The following is a 14486-nucleotide window of genomic DNA, read 5'->3' on the forward strand; positions in this document are numbered from 1 at the left end:
ATGCCTGTCCAAGTGTGTCAGCATCATCTGCTCAGACATGCTGGCACCAGACATACTCAGACTTGTTCTCCCTCCTGGCAAAGTGACACTGTGCTTAAGCAGCAGGTACAGACCTGGAACTCTAAGATTCAAAAGCAACTACTGGAGAGCCCACCAGGTTCTAACAGCTAGTTTCAAACCAATGATTATACAGACAGTCCTGGTTAAGCTCTATAGGACACAAAACATAAAGGCACTGAAAGAAAATGTGTAGGGAAGAGGCAGGACTGACAGGGAAGAGAGATAAACAAACATTTTTGTGTACACTATGTCAGTAGTACTAGTAAAAGTCTCAGCACCACTCCACTCTCGCCAAACATGATTTCAACTTCACCCAAGTTGTATGAGGAGGTGACAGCCCCAGGTATCCTCAGCCCAGCTCCACCCTTACCAATTCTTTTAGAATCTCAAGGCTGCATGGGCCACACTTTCTCCAAGGGGGAAAATGTATTCAAATTGCAAGCCAATAATCAGAATTATTCACTCAATTCAAAGACTAAAAGTCCTGAAGAGAGCACTATATTAAGTTACTATAGGGTATAAAGTACCAAGGTCATGTCCTTCACTTGTCAGTTAGAAACCTCATTATGCCAGGGCCACAAATGACACTTGCTGGTACACAGGACTGATCCACAGTAACCAAATACCCAGCAAAATGAGAAACGACCCAGGACTCTACAAAGCCACATTTTCCATTCCATGAGCCAAGACCACACTGACTGGAGGAAGGGTTTCATGACTACACATACCAATTGGAAGTGCCTCCCCCGCAAAGGGAGGAGTAATAAGATGACCACATCAGGTATCAGAAAGCTTCTGGGAGTAGGAGCAGGGGAGCACTGGTTTGAATGGCAAGAGGCTCAATACTGTTGAACAGAACAGTCAAGTTGGTGTCCATTGGTTTAACACTGTTGCACTCTTCTTCCACAGAGACACCAAGTCTGTGGTGAATTGACTCTTTACTCTGAACACCAATGACATTTCAGTTTACACTGACTCATTCCAATACCAACAAAGAACTACTACTGTACTACAATGAAATGGGCCAGGCACAAGATACAACAGAGCTTGAGGCATTTTATAAAGTTTATGAGCTTCTGTTCTATTCCACTACTTACTAGATAATAAAGCCTGTGGTGGACACCTGCTCTTACTATCAGGAAGATAGTAAGGACTGACTAAGCCTTCTTGGCAGGATGATCTCTTTGACTATCACCCAATGCTATTTCATTTCCTTCTCTAATGCAACCAGCTTCTTATGTAAGAGGAACAGGATGATCAGAAAACCAAGAAAGAAAAATCCACTATGAAGAGAAAATTCCTTAATTCTGATCTTAAAAGACAACTCCCTGTACTTTTTTCAGTATGGGAAAATAAAAAACCAATAATAACAAAAAAAGAAAACCCCATTATCACTTTCTTAAAACCTAAGGCAGGTCTGATGAATCAGGAAGGAAGCAACTAATACATTTCAAAGAAGCGCCTTGCACTGCAGACAAATGTAGACGCCACAAGAGCAGCCACTGAGTCAGGCTTCTTTACATGCACTACTTTTACCCACATCCATTTCAGAAGGAACCCATCCCAGAGTGGAAAATGTGTGTCATTTATTCTACCCAGAGCACAGAGGAGAGTTTAAAAAGACCTCTGGCTTCTGAACCTAGACAGAAGCATAATTCTAAACCCGCCCCCACGCCCTTCGAAGTAACCCCAGCAGCTCCAGGAGTTCCTGAGCTCCAGGTACTTGTCTGGATTCCATTGCCCAAATCTAAGAAGTAGGTCAGGAGAGAGGGCTCGTCCTCATCAGTCAAGAGAACTTTCTGCTCTTGTAAAGAACTGATCACTCCCTCACATCCCCTTCTTTAGTCCTCTTACTTCACAAGAGACCCACTGTGGCTTTGATGTCATTTTTTCTTTTTCCAACTTAAGGTCTGCATGTAAGAGAAAACCTATGTTTGTAACTTTACAGAAAAACATGTTTCTATTGTGCTGTTTAAAAGCCAGATTCATTTTACTCAAATTCCTTTGTCATGAATGGTGTTCGGGTACAGATGAAGGTCAGATAGTACAGCTTCAGTTCTCAGCCCTTAGTGCATATAGGTTCAGCCCACACCCACATGGAGGCTCACAGCCATGTACAATACAGTTCCAGGGGTGGTTCTAGCCTCTGTGAGCACCAGCATATATGCTGTGCATTTGCAAACATGTAGGCAAAACACTCATACACATAAAATAAAAATAAATAAATCTTCTTAAAAATCTCGAGAAATAACAGGATTCACATTTATCAAAAGTATTTTGTGCTGAAACTAGCTTCAGTTGTTTATGGCAAGCACAACCGAAATACTTAAGAATGGTATAGACACAGCCATTCAAACATACATGGTTATTCAAAATCCAAAATGACAGACACCAGAGACCAATGGTACTTCTGGCTTGCTATCCCATTTCTTCAGACAGAAAGAAGTGTTCCTCTTCCAGACACTGCCTTGTAATGATACGAAGGCAGTCCACCTCTTCTCTGTCACCAACACCGACCCTGGGAGCTTACTAGGCTTCCTAATAGTGAAGGAGTGATCCTAAGAGTAGATTCCTAATAGCGAAGGAGTGTTCCTAAGAGTAGATTCCTAATAGTGAAGGAGTGATCCTAAGAGTAGATTCCTAATAGTGAAGGAGTGATCCTAAGAGTAGATTCCTAATAGTGAAGGAGTGATCCTAAGAGTAGATTCCTAATAGCGAAGGAGTGTTCCTAAGAGTAGATTCCTAATAGTGAAGGAGTGATCCTAAGAGTAGATTCCTAATAGTGAAGGAGTGATCCTAAGAGTAGATTCCTAATAGTGAAGGAGTGATCTTAAGAGTAGAGTGCAGTCTCACACTGACCTAGCATCTACAGCTATGTGCTTTCCAACCAGGATGTGGGAACAACTGACTCCATCTGAGCTGGTTCCACTCAAACACCTGGAACCTAACCCCACAGAGTAGACTCAGGAGGCTTCTGGTCTGTCTTTAATATGCACCATATAAATTAAGAATCTTTTGTTGTAATCAACCTGAGGTTTCACCCCACCTTCTGGTGAGCCTACACATCTGGTAAGGCTATGCAAATGCCACCAACAACTCATGATAGCCTTTCAAACCAAAAGGGATACTACACCTCTGAACTGTCCCACAACAAACTCTAGACAGAACATCTCAGAAGAAACTATTACAGAAGGAAGACCACAATGTCATGGTAGCGTCCACCTAGGCTGCTGGTGAAGATAGAATCCGTGCAGCTAAGGTGTCAGAAAGAAACAAAAGTCAAGCAGGACTCAAACACCCTGCCCTAAGAGATGCTCTTACTGTGTGGCTCAATAGTTGACATAGCCTCCTTCTCAGAAATCACCATTTGACAGAAGTGGTCTCCAATATTGGCCAGGATATACTTTGCTGTGTCCAAATCGGTCCCCACAACATTTTTGGTCAAAGGCAGCCACAAGCCAATCGCTTCACTGTCGTACTTGTTTGGTGTTAAGAAGCCTTCTACCCGCAGAACACCATGTTTGTTGAATTGTAACCTGGAAGTTAGAAAACACACAAGATTGATTTACCACATAAATACTATATTTCAGTCAACAAAGCCTCTCCTGCTTTTTTGTACTCTGCATGGCTAATGGCAGTCAATTACTTGCCAGTAAGTTGGAAGGATTTAAAAAACTACGCATAACAAACAATAATCACTTTTTCTTTTAAAAGCAGGCTAGACAGGGTATATGAGAGAGAGGTGTGTTTTGGACGCGACCCAAGTTTATCGTGTAGCTTCCAGAGACAATTTCTACTAGAACTGGATCTATACAGCAAAGACAGTAAGAAATAAAAATAAGTAAACCAACAACCATTAGAAACAGGTGGGAGGGTGTATGTGGACAGTAGACACTTTAGAGGCTCTTGAGAGTGTGAGCTCCTAAGACATGCAAAGGCAATGTTAAAATGGAACTCAGAACCTAAGAACTAGACAGGCAGGCTGAACACAGTCTCAGAATGCACTCTTAATATGTGGAAGGTTTGAGAAGCCGTGGATTGGGGTTGGGGATTTAGCTCAGTGGTAGAGCGCTTGCCTAGTAAGCGCAAGGCCCTGGGTTCGGTCCCCAGCTCTGGGGAAAAAAAAAAAAAAAAAAGAAGCCGTGGATTACTTTTAATTATTTTTTAAAACCTGACATTTTCTTTGTAGCTGGAAGCAAAAGTTGACATAAAACACCCAAGTGTGGTCTGATGACCCGTACACTTAATCCAGCTCAGCAGTAATATTCAGCTTACATCTAAACTATACTTTAAATTAGATTAATAGGCAGAGACAACAAGAGGAGACAAAAGCACCAACTGCTTATAATGAGAACTAGCTGAACATGAAAATATCTCGACATCTGTACTATCTATTCTTTATATGCAGAACATCATGTCTCAGAACAGAAAAAAAAAGTTGCTTCATGCTTCACTCTAGACAAAGGAATTTGAATAAAATGAATCTGATTTTTTAAACAGCACAATAAAAACATGGTAAAATTGCAAACATTTAAAAAAAAAAAAAGACAAGCCAAAGAAGGATTCTTTGTGAAGTGGACGTGAAGGAGTGATCAGGAGAAATTACACATGTATGAAAAGGTCATCATAAACGCAAGTGTTTGTATAGTGGGAATATATGCTAATAGAAGTAAGATAATCCCACTGGTAGAGTAAGAGACATTATTCCAAAGTGAAGGTTAAGAGGACTTCAAATTTTAAATTATAAACAGCTGCCAAGCCATCAGATTCTAATACATTGTCTATACTCCTAGGGCAATTAATTTTTCTGACACTTGCTAGAAGACTCTGACATTCTAGTGAAGTTGTGTAAATTATTATTTAATTGTTAACAATCTATGGGAGGAGAGCATTATTAACGTACTGGTTTAGGAAATGCAGAATTTTCTTTTTGCCTACTTTTTAAACATCAGTTTATTAATGACTCATTTCTTCTGGTTACTCTAGAGTTCATGAAGTAAACAGTGAATGTGTCTACTTTATCTCACTGGAATACTGACAAATGTACTTAATAATTGTAATTAATCTAATTTAAATAGGAGTGGAACAAAACAGAGGCACCACACAAATAGAAAAGTCAACAAATTATATAATACGAACAAATTTTAATGGAAGAAAATAAAAAGAAAACAAAAAAATTATACACATGCCCCTCCATGCTGGCAAAAGAACAGCCCCGCAAGTGGGCATGCACAGTGGTGCACCCTTTCTCAGGGCAGTTTGGCAGGAGAGCCTTAACATACACCTGACCCTGACATCCCTTCAGAATACAGGGACAGACATGTGGGCAACTGTGTAATACATACATACAGTACAGAAATTCCAAAATATTTGCAGAAGATGGATACTCCTTATGCTTTGGTGAAGAGTCAAAAGTTTATACAATACACCAACAAGGTGTGCCCAAACATACTTTCTGACCAAAGACTAAAAATGTACTATAAAGAGAAAATTACCCATGTACTTTCCTATGACAATTATCTGAAAAGTTTGTACTTTAATGTTTTTTACTACATATATGAAAAGGGGTTGGGGATTTAGCTCAGGTGGTAGAGTGCTTGTGTTTAACAGGCACTCGATTCTATTCCCAGCACCATATTAAGTCAAGTGTGGTTTCATAAGCCTGTAAATCCCAGCACTCTGAAAATGGAGACAGAGAGATCAGGAGTTTAAAGTCATTCTTGGCTACTCAGAGATTAAGGGCAGCCTGGGGTGTATGAGGAAAAGTGTAAAAGAGTAAGAGAAAGGTCTACATTACCAAACACATAGTAAAAATACAATTTCTATATTCTAGATGTCCTGTTGAGAAGAGAAAGTATGCAGAGACCAGATTACTTTAGCCTTTCCTCTTACCTCCTGAAGTGAAAAAAGCGACAGAACACTGGCGAGTCTTTCTGCTGGTCCTTATCCTTGCGCAGGCTGTCTAATCGACACTCCCGACACTTGGGCAGCTGTGCCACGATGTTAACACAGGAGTCATCCTGAACAAAGGCCTCTCCACTCTGCTGTAGCTTCTTGAGTTTATCTGGGTCTGTCAAAACTGACTTCCGGGCTGGGGCTAGGAAAATAAGAAAAAGGAAATAAAATCTCACATCTCTGAATAGAACAGAACATCAACATTTGACTGAATTCTAGTAAAGAGAGTCAACATTCCCAAAGTAAAGACACTTCTATTTTTGGTTCAGCTAAAATTTCTGAAAAATAGCCCAAGAAAAGATAATTTAAGCAACAACTAGCAAGTTCTGGTCTTTGTAAACAAACAAACAAACAAACAGATTGGCCATCTAAACCACCAAATTCAACAGTCGGACTTACAACTACAATTTAGTGCACCCATTTCTTCACAATGCTAGTTGCCAGGAGACCACCGCCTCTAAATATACTCAGTGCAGTCACAGCAGGCACACCCACAGGTCTGCCTCTGCAAATGGCTGCTCTGCTGATTTGCATGCTCAAAAAGAAACTATTTAACGAGAAAGTATTTCTCATAAAGTACCCTTAACAAAAACTATTCAAATAAAAACCTAATTGTTCTCCTGCTAGTCTACAAAACAAGAGCTAGTTTATCAATGCCTTCCCAAGGGATCGCTTGCCTTATACTTGCTGAACTTGCAACCAACCTCCTTGTAGGATTAAGAGCACTGGTTAAAAACAAGACCCCAAGTAAACTCAGGTTCTATGTTGTACGTGGTAATTGGCATAACATTAATATAGTTTCTAGAGGAAAAGGTAGAGCTGTCGCAGCAAACAAAGGGAATCAATTACTGTGGCCACCCAAATAATGCAGGAGGAACGTAACACAACCCAAGAGACTTAGGAAATATCTCACAGAAAAAGACCTTCCCTAAGGGTCCAAATGAAGTTGGGGTGTATGAGTTCTTAGACAAAAATAAACTCAAAACAAAAGCACACAGTAAAATGCTAAGCAATGCTGTCAGTCCTCACTCCAACCAACATTATGAAGAGTGAAAGAAAGAGCAAAAGAGGGAAAAACTGTAACATCAATTGAGACCCAGGACGTGTTTTTAAAGATAAAAACATGCTAGTTCAGTGAGAAAACTTTCTTTTCTTACCTATATACAAATAACTAGTTACAAGTAAGCTACTAGCTCTTTAGAAATCTCTATCAGTGTCATTCTATGGAGGAGCAAGTCTACCTTTTTCTTCAGCTCCTCCAAACCCAAGAGGACTCCTTAGCTCTCTTTCCTAGAATCCTGCTTTACCTTGTGCCCCACTGATGGCTGTTTCTCTGTGGTTCTTATTAGCGCACAGAGAAAATCCCTATCTCTTACTGGGAGCTCCCTTCCATGGTGTTCTTCCAGTCCCCTCAAACATAGAGGGAGAGCCAGGGCCAGAAAGATCTCAAAGGTCTAATTTCTATAAAAGAAGTCTCTAGCTTCTCCCTATACCTTGGCAGGCTGAGACGGAGTCACCTTCATAGGGGGAGAAGGGGAGTCTAAGCCAAGTCAGTAGGGGCCAAACTATTTCACCTTATGGTGGGTCAACTAAAGGCCATCCATAGCCAGGACCTTTCCATTCTTTAGCATTCTTTTCTATGAAGGCTTTTAGAGGCATCCAAACTGCATCTCTTTGGGACACACCCAACTGCATCTGACTACGCTTTTTATATTTTGCTAGCAGTTAAATTTTCTATGTACAATAATCAAATATCCTGTAAAACTAAAAAAAAAATAGTAGCAGTGATATAATTTTAATTATTCAGATACCTCAACACTATCTTTTTAGAGTTGGACCAGGCTTCAACATATTATAGATGGGTGAAATCCTAAGGTTATTTTATTTGATCTGGCTTAAAAGAAGTATCACAGATTAGTAAATTAAACTGTCCAAATGAAGCTTAATAAGGACAACAATCTCTTAGGAAGAGAAGTAGTGCCAAACTGAACACAGAGACAGGTACTTGACTGTACTTCTGCTTTGTGTAGCCCTAAGTGAAGCAGGGGGACAGAATCCTTTTCCAGAGTCTATCTGTACCCACAAACAACTGTAGTGGGCACAACCCAGCAATCCTAGTGGGCTGTGACCCTACTCTCGGTGACCCCACACTTGGTGTCAGCATGCGCTAGTCCACACAAGGGGCAGCTACGCTGCAGTGAGTAAGCTGAACTCCAGAGCCTGCTCGGGCACCTGCCACATGTTTACTCATCTAGGATTTTCACTGCCTCTTCACAGAAACTAAAGTGACTTGCTTCAAAAACGAGCTGTGAGGACTGATGACTCAAAAAGAATAAATAGAACAGATACATGGTTATGAATATTCACTTTCTCTTGGGAGTTACATAACTCTTAAGAAACAGTATGTGTTTTACATAATTAATTTTATGCAAGCTAACTGCTCTATCCAACTTGAACCTCAAGAATGACAAAGTTGGGTTGGAAGAATCCCTAGGCAAAGGTATTTCTCTATTTTAACCAACACTAGACTAACAAGATTGAGGAGTCAACTTAACCATTCTGCCTTCTGCTGTCAGAAGCCTCTAGCACATTAGTGTGGGTCTGGTTGTTCACACATACATCACAGCACACCTAGAGTTCAAAGGACAGCAAGGGAATCAGTCTCTCCTTACAACATGTAGCTTCTGGGGACTGAACTTGGGTCATCAAGTCTTGCCAGCAGACACCTTTACCCAACTGAGCCATCTTGCTAACAATGTTGTTTTGTTTTGCTTTTTTCTGAATGAGGTTTTTTTATTCATTTCATGGATTTAAATAACTTTATAAAATCCACGCTGACTTTTTTATATATAAGTCAGGTGTCAAAGGTTACGTTCTTGTAATAACTCTGAACCTTCTGACATGCTGAGGTCCTTCTGATCTTCTAATCATAGTAACAGACTTCTGATTACTATGCCCTCATTAGAATGGACTGACAGCACAAGGTGATAATCCTTACCCAAAATGCTTATGACCAGAAGTGTTGTCAATCTGCAGGTTTGGGGCTTGACTATTGCATATACTTAATTGAGATGGCTTGGGATAGGACCCAAGACCAAACTCAATCCACGTGTTTCTTATAGGCCTAAAGTGTTAGTACAACTTGAAGTCAGAATCAACTTGTCCACTTGGAGTATCTTGCTGGTGCCTTAAGTTCTGAATTTAAAACATTTATGAACTTTCAAATTAGGAAAGTTCAACTTGGAAGTAGGAACCAAGGTGTACCCTCTTCTCTGCACTAAGAGCACTTAGGTTGAAAACTGAGTATGCCAAGACCTAACTTTAAAAACTGTGCTCAGTGTTCCCAACCCTGTTCAACAAAGGGGACAGGAATGACACAGTGACACATATATGCGAACTACCTGTGTGAGACCACAAAGTTCCACCTCTCCTGTCCCAACCTGGATGCTACAAAGACAGCAACAGTATGAAGACAAAGCAACCACCAAAGCAGATTTAACCCATTTTAAGTCAAAGGTATGATGGCGTCCCTGCAGCATGAAAATGTTAATGAAGACTTACACTGGCCCTGCAGGGGGAAATTTCTAGTCATTCACATATTTTTATCACAGGGAAGAAACATATCATTTACCAATTGAGATTTGAAACACTTACGAGTCTGGGTTTTATTACTGCTTCTTGTACAACAGCTGTCATGATCGACTTTTACTGAAGTTTCCTTTAAATTCTGTGACTGCGAACCTAAATCTGAAGGTCCAACCTTCTTTTCTGAACAGCTATTAAGCCTAGTGACACCTGCTTCCACTTCTGGCTTGTCTGAAAGACCATCGGGTGTGGAAGCTGTGTGCTCTAGACGCTTCTGCAGTTCAGGAGCAGTGGCATTGTCCAGTTCTGCCTTAGAGGAAGTCTTTGTAACCAAGCACTCCTTTGTAAGGCCAGTGACTGGTTGTGGAGTAGACTCCAGTCTGCTCTCCTGATCAGTGTTTGTTTTAGGCTGGATACAGCTACCTTTGGGCTCACTCAGAATTTTCAAGTCTCCAGCTCCAACCTGAGAAGATTTTGAAGAAAGTAATCCTGCTTTGCAAACATCTGGTTTTGTTCTCAGTACTTCAGATTTTGTATTTAGACAGGAAGAAATTTCTTCTGGTAAACTCTGCTTGTGACATCTGAAAAACAGGAGGAGAAGTAGCATCTAGATCTCTCTTATCTCTTATCACCCTAAAACAATACAGGTTGCTGCTATGGCAACCGGCCAGAAAAAAGAAACTGCTGTGGTAGTAAATTTTGGAAAGGTTTCTGTGAGCTGAGGTTGAGAACCACCACCTGTGGCCCTGGGGAAGTGTCTTACACACTCAGGAAAACGCACTTTTAAATGCTCCCTGCACGCTCAGGACTTCTACTTCTTACAGCGTAATGAACTAGCATTTGCTCAAAACAAACATTATCATATGGAACCAGGAAATGTATACAGCAGTTAGGAAATTCAGTTATTTTTAATGTGTCAAATTAAAAATTTACACAAGGCCAATTACCTAATCTCTTCTTTTTCTATTCCAGAAAAACCTGTACTAAAGTAATTATATAACAAAATAAAAATTATTTAAATTTGAAAGAGAAAACAAGTATTCTTATTTACCAAAACGTGAAAATGCAATCTCATGGCAGGCACATACATCAAGACAAAATCTTAAATGTGTATCAGAAGTAATAGAAATCCCCTCAACTACGAAACACATTTAACACTACAAACCATGGGCAGCATAAAACACTTTTCTGCTATTAATAACAAGCCACCGGGAGTGGCCAGGACCCAAAGCAAATAGGACAAACTAATTATTTGCTTGTACATGGGAAGTTATTCGTTATTTCCTCTACTTCTTAAAAAATATTTTTATTTATTCTTTGAAATTTCCATATATTTAAAAATGTATTGTTTTTATTAGATTTATTTTATGTGTTTTGCCTCAATGTATGTATGTGTACCACACCACCTGTGTGCCTGGTGCCCTTGGATTCCCCTGGAACTGGAGTTATAGATGATTCTGAACCACCATGTAGGTGCTGGGAATTGAGCCCATGTCTTCTATAAGAACAAGAGCTCTTAATTGCTGTGCAATCTTCCCAGTCCCCTCCCACTATTTATTGGGGAATTCATATTAGAGTTCTCTGCCTAGCCAAACAACACTCTTATTTCTATACTATTTCTTTTAGTGCTGTTGCTTCAAATCTGGTATTTTATTCTAGAGAAGTACTTCTCATTTACACTTTTAAATTAGAAATCTTTATTTAGGTATTATTAAACTTCCAACTGTTTCGCCCTTCAAGCATACATATGCACGTTAGTACATGTATGTATGTGTAGGTTTGCATACAAGTCAACCAACACTGTGCACTGCTCCTCAAGCTCCATCCCAGGCTGCCACCCACTTTTATCCTAGTTAATTAATGTACTCTCTCCCACATTTTTTACAGCTATCTTCCAACCTGACTTTTGTACATCAGAGTCACTCTGACCCATCTTCAAGTCTGTATCAACTGCACATACAACCATCACTTCCTCACAAGAGAAATCCTTCCCTCTGTCTACTTTAAATTTCTAACCTTCCCATTGTTTTCTTCACCTGTGAACTGACAGGCAAGGCACTGGTTCCATATATTTGTGTTCAGCTCTTCTCTATAACCACATTTTGACTAACACTGGGGTTCAATGCATGTGCCACCCTCTCCTTCACACCCCCACTGATCAAAGTCTTCTACATATAACCAATTCGCTCCCTTTTCTTCCATGTTTGGGTGCCTCTAGTACTTGCACCACTGAAGGTCCCTGATCAATCTGACCCACGTAGCTCCTATGAAAATGCTCCAGGAATATGAGATACAGAAACAATGAGCTGTGAATAAAATGATTTACTTCTGTGATTGAACACTCTGAACAGAGCACTACTCACCCTTGAGGAAGTTTTGCTCCAATGTTAGGTGGAGAATTGGCTGCCTGGGGAGTGTTCTGCTGTCTTGGGCCCTTGCTAGATGGGGTTGCTGCAGTACAGCCAAGCAGGATCTCCTTACACACTGTTGTGGGAACAGACTGTACAGGACACATACTGGGAGAGACCTAGAAGATACCAAAACAACAGATATTAAATACAAGATCCCTAGTGGGCAGTTACCGTATGTTAATGAATTAAAAGTAATTTCCTTTGTTTACTACTAAGTAAGCACAACACCATTGCCAAATAAAGACCAGCAGAATGAACGTGATAAACTCAATACCAAGGACACTTATGCAATAATCTGTAAATACAGCACTCTATTTTTCATGAAATTTAAGTCATCCTATCTTTTTCGGAACTCTGTTACTGTATGAGGAAGAGATGTGGCAACTGCTTTATTAATGTGATGTGCAGAGCAGAGGTGAACTTTTACATGACAGCTTCAATGGTAGCTGTTTCACATGCACTCATCTGGACATGACTTGAGTGCCCACCACGCACTTACTGCATAGATTGGCAGGAGACCAGACACTTAGGACTCTTGTAGGCAATGGAACCTACGGGGTACCACACAAGCCTTGGCAATGCAATAGAGACTGGGGACACGACTCTTGTTCTTATGTGGGTCATCACAAAGGTCACCCCAAGCTGGAAAAAATATTAAGTCATGACTGGCCTATGGGAAAAAGCTAGAATATCTTTCCCCCTTCCTTTTGCATACAATTTTACCTTTGTAAAAGTAAAAATATTGGATCCACATATTTCTATTAGCAATAGAAACAAAATTTCCTACCATGAGAAGAAGAAACAAAACTCAAAAACCTCCAGACCACTTCAGTCTATCTATCCACTTTTACCGTCTTACTCATCTGCACATCAGTCCTATGCCGTCCTCAGTCATGCCATTCTACCAGACCGCACATTCACCAACCCAAACCTAACAACACCTAAACAATGACACACAACTTTCCTCAAGTCTTTAAAACCTGACAACTGGGGTTGGAGATTTAGCTCAGTGGTAGAGTGCTTGCCTAGCAAACGCAAGGCCCTGGGTTCGGTCCCCAGCTCCGAAAAAAAGAAAAAAAAAACAAAAACAAAACCTGACAACTGTCAACAGACTAAATGCTGTCTAATCATAAATCATTTTTTCACTTATTCTGGCAACTTTGAAGACTATCTAGCACACAAGAAAAAAAACACCTGAAAAATCAGAAATTTTTAATTTTTTCTGACTCTACTGTTTTCAACCTAACTCAACTTAACTTTCTGTTGGTTTTGTACTGCTTTTTAGGGCTGGGACGTTGACTACACTCTCAGGTCAGTCAACTTTATACCTCCGGGCTTGTCTCCTAATCTTTTAAATAAAGAAATTAGTTGAGTTTATTTTTTTAAAGGTGCTTTTGACATACAGTTCTTTGATAATCACTTATTAAATCAGTAGTCTCAAAAGCTGAATTACCAAATCATTAAAAATGCTTATTCAAGATTTCCTTTTTTCAAGTATCTCTTCCATCTGCCATCTCCCTTCCTTTGAATACATCTAGAGTTCCTATACTAATGTTTATTCTTAAATTACACTCCAAAACCAAACTACTTCAAAATTTAGATCATAAATTGTAGAATACATGTATTTTTACTTTGTAAAGTATCAATCTACTTAAGTCAAGAAACTCCTCATCTTCCTCATTCCCAACACCCAATCAATAATCAATCAATCATGACTCCATTTTCAATGTATCCATTTCTGTGACACTACTACTGTGTTTCTCCCAGACTAGACTGACTTCTCTTCATTCTTGCTAATCCCAATCCTGATGCTCCTACCCACCATAGACAAAGCTTTAGAATCCCATATGGTCCAGTCTTTGGGCAACTATCAGTCCCATCTCAATGAACCTATTTCAACTGAACTGGCTTCTCTTCAAACACACTAAAAGCCTGTTCTAGGTTGGGCTTTGTACCTGCTATTTCTTCTGCCAACTGTTTTCAGCGGCTGGCTGGTTCCATCTTCTTGCCCTTAAATTGACTAATGTCCTCACAATTTCAGGTTACTCACTGCAAAATAGTGTCCTATAGCCACTCCTTAGTTTTATCCAGCAGCCCTTTCTACAGCGCCTGTCACACTGTGAAAGTCTCTTTTACTTAGCTGTTCTCAGTGTCCTCACAATGTACATTTGGGCACAGGCCCGCTCCTTTATTTCCTTTATGTCTGACATAAGGCAAATAGCAGGAACCCTGGTGGAGAGATTTATGAATGACCAGGTGGATGACAGACACAGTAGCACCTCATCTTCTTCAGTAGCTATAGGTGTTAGAAGTTACTTGAGAAGTTGGGCAGTATTAATGCTCACCACAATACATTAATATCTCCTATACAGTATGCAGTAAATATTCCTTGGAAGGGAAGATGGTGAAGAGGGGGAAAAGGAGGAATCTGCTCTTTTTACAATGGTAATTCACCACAAAAAGGAAAGGATTTGA

The 14486-nt window shown here is 40.1% G+C and overlaps 1 protein-coding gene across 7 annotated transcripts in view; it reads right to left on the bottom strand.

Annotated features, from left to right (window-relative positions):
* The window catches only part of Kdm3a (lysine demethylase 3A), a 44221-nt gene that overhangs the window by 13064 nt on the left and 16671 nt on the right, over window positions 1-14486 (bottom strand). For all 7 annotated transcript variants that reach the window (XR_015685545.1, XR_015685544.1, NM_001389240.1 and 4 more), the window contains 4 exon segments: window positions 11964-12127; window positions 9670-10181; window positions 5953-6157; window positions 3382-3596 (listed from right to left, as the gene is read on the bottom strand). Coding sequence is in view for 5 of the 7 variants with exons in the window: in NM_001389240.1 (NP_001376169.1) it covers window positions 3382-3596; window positions 5953-6157; window positions 9670-10181; window positions 11964-12127 (1096 nt within the window). In the remaining 2 variants the exon portion in view is untranslated.

Source organism: Rattus norvegicus, chromosome 4 (assembly GCF_021556685.1).
Source record: "Rattus norvegicus strain SHRSP/BbbUtx chromosome 4, alternate assembly SHRSP_T2T, whole genome shotgun sequence".
NCBI classification, from domain to species: Eukaryota; Metazoa; Chordata; class Mammalia; order Rodentia; family Muridae; genus Rattus; species Rattus norvegicus.